Consider the following 9,297-nt stretch of genomic DNA (forward strand, 5'->3'; position numbering starts at 1 on the left):
TAATAAAATTCTTTAGTTTTCACATAGCACTAGTTAAAATACAAATCAAACTTTGAAAATGATGGCATATCTAATTAGTACTACTTCCCTAATTAAGAGACAAAACATCCCATTCTGTTTGTTTATATATGTCAAAAGTATTGACTCAATAAGAGTAATATATTTAAATAACAATATTTCAAGTAAAAAATATCATAATATTTAATCCTATATTCAAATTATCATTTATTAATGTTAATTTAAAATACACTAATTCAAAAACTAGAAACTAGTATATCGATGAATCACTTAGAAAAGAGTATAAAATGAAATTTTATACTTAGGCATTTTTCTTCCATTGTGTTTTAAAATACGGCATACAATTTAAAGCAACAAGTTGTAAACAGTCTTAGAAAATTCTACCTGTAGAGTATGAAAATTGCTTTTTAAAATAGCAACAAATATTTTCATAACATCTCTGGTGAAGCCCTTTGTTTCAACTACAGGCACGTATTTCATTCTCTTTTGAGCTCTGTACGTCTTGTTTAATTTCTTTTCTTAGGAAAAAATACATAATCACAAAATTAAGACTAATTCTAACAACTTAATTGATATAATGTAATTTCAATAAGCAAGTTCCTAAGTGCATGTGCTTTTGTGAATATTAATTTGATATTCTAATAAATCACGCTCATTTTTAACTTGACCAAATGCCACTCTTTGACAGCAAAGAATGAACCAAAAAAGTTTTCTACTATTGCTGAAAAAAATTGGAAAATAAAATGCAAATCTTAGAAAAGCAAGAACAAAATGGCACTATGGATATAGATATTACCAAAATAGAGTAATATGCCCCATTAAAATCTTCAAAAGGTATGCATATTGAATAGCTCAAACATCCACATCCACCAAGAGAATAAATGCTACGTGTTATATATTCTGTGTGAAACATCCTAAATACAAATGCAAAAAACAAATTTCTTCTTCAAAAGTAAGGTAAGTGAAAGCAAATTTATGTTTTACAATTACAATTTGATCTTTTAAAATCTGGCATTTTAACACTAACACTTGAAATTCTTCTTGCTTTATGTGAGAACAATAGGAATCAGTTAAGTAAAATAAACCACCCAAAATACATGGAGGAAATTTTGAGAAAGAAATAGGAGACAAACTTCGAAGACAAAGGAATAACTTCTAAGCTCATTAAGAATTACATTATTTTCCTTAGCATCAAACCCAAATTAGAATACGGATTTTAAGCCAAGTCTATTTAAAGAATAAACTTCAATGCCTTCTAGTTTCTGTCACACAGTAGATAATTTTAGAAAACTCCCTAATGAGTTATTTAGTTAAAATAAGTAATACAACTTATACACAAAACACAAATAAAACTGTCCTTTTTATGACCCACTTTTTTTTAGTATTCCATATATGCCTGTACTAATTAAATCTGTATACTTTTGACACCATAAACCCATCTCAAAAGAGCAACTCCCTAAGTGTTAAAAAGTGGGAAAAACCAAATCTGATTCCATTTGAAAACTTACTAAATGCTCTAGCTGTTTTTTAAAAAATAGAAACAAAGAGGACCAAAATTTAAAGCAGCTTCTTCTGATCTTCCACTCAAAATTTCCTTTTTTAAACGTTAGCATTTTTAACTCTTTAGGAAAGTAAAAAGCATTGTCATTGAAAATAGCTTATTTGCTTACTTACAGAAGAAATAGAGCAGAAGTAGGTTTGAAACTGAAGAATGTATAACTTCTCCAACTTTATCCTAACTAGATAAATATATTCTCTTTCAAACTCCAAATATTACAGAAGGTTTTTTAAAAAAAGTTACTGTAACTAACAACCAAAAAACAATGGTAAGGTGCCAAACTCATTGCTAGTTTACGGATGCCTTAATATTGTAATGAATATGGTACTTTATTTTTGTTAATTGTAAAAAATATAAATAATTTTCTCAAATTAAAGGAAAAAAGCCTGCAGTTAAGATTTTGAATGTAACAAGTTAAAGAGAATTTATTTAAAGATCAAAAAATCATGAAGAAAATGAAACATTTCATTTTGTATTATGTATATCTGCAAACTTAGTATTTCCTCTCAATTCTAATCAAAATATGAATAAATATAAAGGATACATTTAGTTTAGCAACACTAAACTGGCCCCTATTAAAAGTTTTCAATACTTAAAGACATTTCTGTATCTATTAAAAGCAAAACAAAAATTAAGTTTTCACATTTCCTGCGAGAGAAGGCATCATCTGGGCTACTGGAACTGACAGGGGTTGGAGTGTGGATCTGGGAATTCTGCAGGCTTCTGGTAATAAACATCACAGTCGTAGCAGATCAAACAGGCACAGCCTGTAAAATCCTAGCGTTTCCTTATCCTCCTGTATCCATCTGATGGCTGTACCTGTATCTTTTGTTGTCCACTGGCACAATATCCATGGCAATGTAATATTGCTGGTGAGGATCTAATCCTGAGATCTTCACTCTCATTGCTGGAAACATGCGCCTATGTACAAGGGAAGGGAGGAAAGACGGTTTGGGTTTTGTTTTTGCTTGCGATTACACATGGAGAATGAAAACGCAAAGAAACCTCTCAAATCTCTATTTTTCATGTGTATGAATTTATAGTATTCACTTTGGTAATATAATTCAAAGACTCAGAACACAGGACATATCAAAACTAAGGCTTTTAAAGTAATTTCTTGTACCCTGTACGTGTGTTCCATGTTTACCTAAATGTCAGCATAGCTAAAAGCAAAAGAATTGTACACTGAAGGAACAATAGCACTTAAAGAAAGTATTTTATTTTTTAAATAAAAATCAGTAAGCATATTTGCTTTAAAAACACAGATAATAAAATGCTCCAAATGGGAGGAATAGAAAATTTGAATTTCTAAAAGTGATAAAATATATTATAACGTGAAATTTTAAAAGGGTTATAAAAAACCACAAGGAGCCAATGTGCCATGCTGTAACCAAACAATATGTTCTTTATTGAGACAGGACTTCCTGTCTGCAGTGTGGTAAAGGTGAAGTGTAAAAGTTGCTCTAAATTTGAAAGGTATAGTAAAACTTCTTTATTGAAAGCAGAAACTAAACACAATGTATATTTACCAAATCATTCCTTTCCCCACCAAACCCTGAAAATACTTTCTTATTTAACCACATTTCCTCAAAACTTCGCTAATTAAAACAAATGAAAATCCACATTTCTCTTGGCTTTCCAGAGATGCATATCAAAGGAGATGCTAAAGTAAATGCACCTAACTTTTTAAAAGAGCAGAGTAGTAAGGAATATAACTGCAAATTATTGTATAGGAAAAACAAATAGAGCAGTTCTTTCTTTCTTTTTTTTTTTTCTTTTTTTTAACTTTCATCTAATGATTTATGTCTAGGACCCTTCCAGTTAATCTAATTTTTGCTAATTTAACCTTATAACACAAATTTTAGCACTGTTATTTACCAATTTTTTTCTATAACAATAATGCTGTTAAAGACCACTTCCAGAGAAAAGAAAGTCCATTATTCCTAACTAGGCATGAGAACAGTTTAATACGATGGCTGTTTTAGTGTTATTTCAGTGCACCTGTAAGATAAAGAGTAGAGGCCTTTAACTACATCCTTTATAAGACAACTGTTGCTTTGTGTTGTTGAAGACTGAATTTGGATCATTAATAAAAGCTCTGTGAAAATGTAGAAGGTAGCATATGGATTCAATAAAATATGTTTTTGTAATTTCTAATAAGTTTGGATACTTTTATGCTATCCAGGTTTCTGCCATGTACACTCCATGAAAGAGTGGTGTGTGCTTTTTTAACTTCCTTTTAAGGAAGATGTTATTCATAATTTCACTGCACTAAATAAATTGAAAACTTTAAAATGCAAATATTCCTGTACCTTCCTCAAATTAATATGATTTGGTAAACAAATCCATTTATTTTATTACCTAATGGATGTGCAAATTTCACACTTGCAAAAAACTGATATAACTTCTTACAAATTTTTTTTGTATTCTTCAGCAAATTTAGGCTAATGTGTTGGATGTCATTTAGGAAAAAAAATGTATAACTGTGGATCTACAAAAATGGTTTGTAAAAATCAGGGTAATTATTTCTGCAGGGATTAAGCATGTATTACTGATGATTCCAGTAACTTTTTATCCTAGTCTAACATCAAAATAGCACAACACAGTACGTTCTCACTTTGCCAGGAAATATTTCGATAAAGAATCAACCTGGAAGTTCTGAATCTGAAAAAGTAAATCATAGTTTGCTAAAGAGTAAACTGCTTTTTTTTAAGAACTGTGGAATGATCTCTCCCATAGTTTCAGAAACGCTAACTAGAACCCAAATAAACCCCTGGACAGACATAAATATGACCACCAATCCGTAGCTACCCTGCACGCGGAATATCAACCGAAACGGTACAGCTGCGGCAACGACGGTGATTTCTTTCTCCCCAGCATCCAGCAGGAGGGCGGCGGGGCAGAGCCCCTCACCGCCTGGACTCTGGGGTAGGGAGGCAAAGCTAGTCTCAAAAGTGAACCACTACCTGGGGCCTTGTCCTGTTTGTACGAAAATGCTACCCAGAGCCCCCACCGTGCTGCAGGCCCTTCTTCCTAACCCAGGGCCGGGCCGTTTGCGCCAGCTCGCCCTTTACCTGCCCGCCTTGGTGATGATCATCTCCGTGCCGATCTCGTGAAAGCGCTTCCAGAGCTCAGCTCCCTGCAGATCCACCCGCGGGGCCTGCGGCGAGGGCAGCGGGGTCCCGGGCCGGGCCAGGGTGGGCGCCGGGGACCCCTTCGGGGAGCCTCCCGGGGACGCCAGGGGAGCAGCGCCCTGCAGGAAGCCGTCCTCACAGCCGCCTGGGCAGCAAAGGGCAGAGAGGGGTACCCGGTGAGGACTCCAGAGGGGAAGCCTGACGGGAGACAGATCCCCGAGGGCGGCTGGGAGAAGAAAAGGACCAGGAGCAAACGGGCAGCTTTCCTGCCATCGGGTCCTTCTATCAAACAGGCTCAGGGGTAAACACCCGCTCTGCCAGCCAAAGGTACACTCGATGCTCAAGTGGGTCCCCTTTGGCCTCCAAGTCCGGAGTCCTAAAGAGGCCTGCGGGCCGCGTCCACTCCACCCTCCCCGCGTCCGCCCTGTCAAGGCCCCAAAATAAGTTTCGGGCTGCCGCTGGGGTCTGGGCTGCGTGCCCTACGGAGCCTGAAATGGGTTCCTGAATCCAGATCCCCAGTGCAGAGCCCGACACCCGCGGCGGCCCGGAGCGCACGCAGCGAAAGCGCCTGGCGACCCCGCGCCCGGCACGAAGCGCCTGGGCCTCCCTTCGCGATAGGCGTCCGAGGCGCCTCGCTTTGGGCCCGGCCGGAGGCATCCCCTAGAAAGTTCTTCAGACTTCTCTCCTGCCGACCTCCCCGGCCCGGCCTCCCTGTGTTTCTCAGCCAAGCAGCAAAGGGGCCAGAGGAGCGCAGAAAGCAAGCCCGCGGTCGCCGTCGGCCTTGGCAGGGGGAACCGGGAGGGGAAGGGAAGGGAACCGCTCAGCTACCCCTCGGGAAACCACGTTTGCAGATACGCCGCCCTCTTCCTGGTTTGCCCTAACGGTTTAGGACATTCGTTCCGGTTTCGGGGGGGGTTATGCCGTCGTTCCCCCCACCCCCATGCTTTTAAAAGTTAGGAAAGAAAAAAGAGCACCCATTGGCTGGAACCCCAAGGGAGGCAGATACGGAAAGCACAGATCGGCACCGCCGAGAGCCGCAAACAGCAGCGGCTGAGCGGGCGGGTCGCCGAGTAGGCGGCGGCAGCCCCAGAAGCGAGGCTGGAAGCGGCATTTTAACCACGGCAGGGTGACCCGAGTTGCACAGCGAGAGCGGCCAGGGCGGTGGCGAGCTTTGTGCCTTGACACCCATGGCCAGTGAGAGTGCGGCGAGTTGCCTCCGGCACTTAGGGACATCGCGCGCGCGCACGCCCACAACTCGCAGAAGTTCAGGTTCTCGGGGCCGTGCGGGCTGGCGCGACCCGGGAGAGGACACGCCGGGAAGAAGTTAGGCAGGAAGGGGCCGACTCACCCGCGGCTCCACGGGAGCCGCAGCTCCGCTCCAGGTCTGCGCAGCTCCGGGGGGGCCCGGACGCCGCCCCAGCGCCTTCGTCTCCCTCAGAGGAGCCCTTCTCGCCCGCGCCGCCGCCGCGGCTGCTGCCTCCATCATCTATGGCTTCGGCCGCCTCCTCCGTGCCCAGCTTTCGCCGCTTCTTCTGAAGCTGTTGCTGCTTCTCGGCGCCGATCAGCGCCTCCACGGAGAAGGCGTGCGCCTTAAGGCTTAGCATGCTGCACGGCGAGCCTCTCCGCTTCTCGGCCATCCCCGCCGCCGGCGCCCGCCCGCCCCTCACTCATATACACTCACGCGGGCACACGCACACACTCGCTTTCCTGCCCCCACCAAAATGTGAACGACTCTAGGGGCCTCCCGCAGGCCGAGATCTGACCCCTTTCCCGCCGCGGGCAAACACAAATTTGGCGTTTCCTCTTTCTCGCTTGGGTTGGGATCCGAGGAACCAGCGACGCGCCCGCCAAGTTTCCTTTCCTCGGTCTCTCGCGCGCGCTCTCTCACTGATGCACTCCTTCGCTCCCACCCCCTCCACCTCCTCCTGCTGCTCCAAGATCTGCCTCGACTGATGCGCCAGAGAGGACTAACATGGGTAAAAAACACTCTGCGGACACAAATTAGGGATTGTAATTGAAATTTGTTGCCTTGATCTGTCAGCACTTCCAGGCAGGAGAGCGGTGGGAAGAACTTGCTCATTAGTGTCAATAAAGCGGCGGGGGCGGAGACCGGGGCCCTGTCAATCACCGAGACGGCCGGCCAATTAGGAGGCGCTGACACCGCGCAGCCCGCGCCCACTTCCTTACAAGGTTGCAAAAAACCAAGAGTGAAAAGCGCCGCCATCTGGCTTGGAAGTGCCAGCCCCCGGCGCTGAACCTGGTCAGTCTCCCTGCCTCCCACAGCCCAGTCCAGCTCCAGTCCAGGACCTGGAAAGGCTGAGGCTCCTGGCTTTAAACCGAGATGATCATCAAGTTAGAATATCAAGAATCTTTCAAGAAACCTTAAATTACCGTCCTACCCTTTTGTCACTTAATACTGCTACAACTCAGAACATTTTGAGAAGTGGAGAGACCATTCACAGCCACCAGGCCGGTCTTTTCTCATTTAAACATTCCTGCGCCTGGCATGGCATTAGACTTATTTGTTTATTTATTTGTTTGTTTCACTCCATGGATTTTTCTTGGGGAGGGAGAAGGAATTCAAGATGCATTTAAATCCTTTAAATTTAGGAGAGCAAAATTTTACATTATCGCTCAGTTCTTCATGTGAACCAGTCAGACAAAGCACGTCCTTTCCGATGCCTCCCTTTTCTTTCAAAGCATGATACTTAATTTAAAACGTAGATCGTGGGATTTTTAATTCTGTTTGTCTTTAATAATACGGACTAGCTTTTAAACCCCTAAAAATTTCGCAAAGTGAAATGTTTTAAGATGCAATAAAATTTCCATTGCAGTTTTTAAAAATGTATCTGTGATTTGACATACTTCATATTTGCCCTGCTTTTGACAATTTGCCATTTCTTTTCTCAGGCTTTTCAAGAGACATGTTTCCTTAAAACTAATTTAAAAAGAACAACGCTTTTTGATTGAATAACACTAACCATGTAATCGTACAGTTTGTTTTACAGTTTCAATTCGACTTTTTGTCAGGATTTTTAAAAAGATGGTTTTGAAGCAAATCTCTAAATAGAGCAAATCTTGTAGAATAAAATTCATGATGCATATTACTCTTAAATCTTTAATATAAAACACACGACAAGGGATTGTTTTCTTCTGTCCCTCGCTCATTTCAACCTCCACGACTGTTGGGTGCCCTAGTACCTCTGACTTCTCTCGAAGCTTTCGGTAGAGTGATTCAGAGAGTAGCTTTGCCACTGCGATCTTTTTACTGTAGCTCGGGGAACGCGCAGTGCCCCGGAGGCGACCAGAAGAGCGGGAACCTGAGCGGGCGGTGCCCGGAGGCATCCACGTACTCGCCGCCGGGCGGGCCCCGCAGCCTCAGGGTCAAAAAAGACTGGGTAACACCCTTGCGGAGGAGGCCGCTTTTAAACGTTTGAGAAGCCGATTCAACAGGGAGGAGCTGTTTTGCACTTGTAAAAGGAGGCTTAGCTAAGGGTCCGGAGCTGTCCGGACCCCGGAGGGCCTCCAAGCTCCACAGGCGCCCTGGGCGGGTAGCATAGCCTACAAAGTAAGCGCAAACCCGGTTTCTGAAGCCTAGCCGCGGGCCGCGCGGGCCTGGGAGAGCAAAGAGCCGCCTGGAGGGCTTGGGCCAGGAATGGGACTGGGATGGGGGGAGTGCAGACGTGGCAGGAGGCCGCGCCCGGAGCTCCGCGCAGCGAGGGCGTCTGAAGGCAGCCTGAGCAGCCTGCGAGGACGGAGCGCCCAGCTCCAGGCCCAGCGCTCGGGGACCCTAAGGAGGAGTGCCCCACGGCTCCCGCGAGGAGCCCTGGCGGCTTTGGAGACTTGGAGGCGCTGAGGTTGGGGGCGGGGGGAGTCGCCCGGGCCCTCAGGCCAGCTCGGGTCCCGCGTCAGGGGAAGGAGGAGCTGCTCGTCCGGAGAAACCCGAGGCCGCCAAGGAAGAAGGCGGCTTTCCAGTCGCGAAGCCGGCTTTGTGGACGCGTTCTTGTCCATTTCTATGCCTCGCAGCTCAAACTGAGTTAGAAGCGAGTACACGGGCCTGCAGGGCGCTCTCAGGATTGCACAGCCCAGGGCCTCCTGCATCCCTCTGCCCCTTCTTCCGCCTTTACCCGGGGCAGCGAGCGGCGCAGACCTGGCAACGAGCGGACACCCGGGGACTTGTGTTCACGTGGACGACTAGCTGGAAAGCCAGGCCTCACAGACACCCACAATGTCAGATGGAACGTGGCCCTTAGAAATAATCCAGATGTGCGCTGGACGCCGGGGGCGGGACGAAGGCGCTGGTCCCTTTAGTCCAGGTCCAGGCCGGGCTTGGGAACCACAGCGATAGAGCCCCATCGCGGCTCGCCGCCTTGGGCTCGCGTGGGATCCGGCTCAGGCCCCGGGTCCCGGCAGAACCAGCTGCCCCGGACCCCGTGAAGCAGAGAGACGAAGACCCCAGCACACCCTGACCTTCGCTCTGGGGGAGGAGGCGCCGAACCTCTCCCGGGCGCGAGAGGAAAGGAAGGCGGAAAGGGGCAGGCAGGCGGAGTCACGGCCTGCGGAGTGGTGGTGAAGCCATCACCCTTA

General features: G+C 45.6%; 1 protein-coding gene across 1 annotated transcript in view; it reads right to left on the reverse strand.

The window, feature by feature from the left end:
- Nucleotides 1-6,797, reverse strand: part of TBX18 (T-box transcription factor 18) — a 28,741-nt gene extending 21,944 nt beyond the window's left edge. Inside the window, exons 1-3 of the mRNA XM_008513913.2 lie at nt 6,059-6,797; nt 4,651-4,855; nt 2,396-2,497 (exon numbers count right to left, since the gene is read on the reverse strand). Of these exons, the coding sequence (XP_008512135.1) occupies nt 2,396-2,497; nt 4,651-4,855; nt 6,059-6,347 (596 nt within the window). The 5' untranslated portion in view covers nt 6,348-6,797. The remainder of the gene's footprint in view (nt 1-2,395; nt 2,498-4,650; nt 4,856-6,058) is intronic.
- Nucleotides 6,798-9,297: the final 2,500 nt, after the last annotated feature.

This window comes from Equus przewalskii, chromosome 9 (genome assembly GCF_037783145.1).
Source record: "Equus przewalskii isolate Varuska chromosome 9, EquPr2, whole genome shotgun sequence".
Lineage (NCBI taxonomy): Eukaryota > Metazoa > Chordata > Mammalia > Perissodactyla > Equidae > Equus > Equus przewalskii.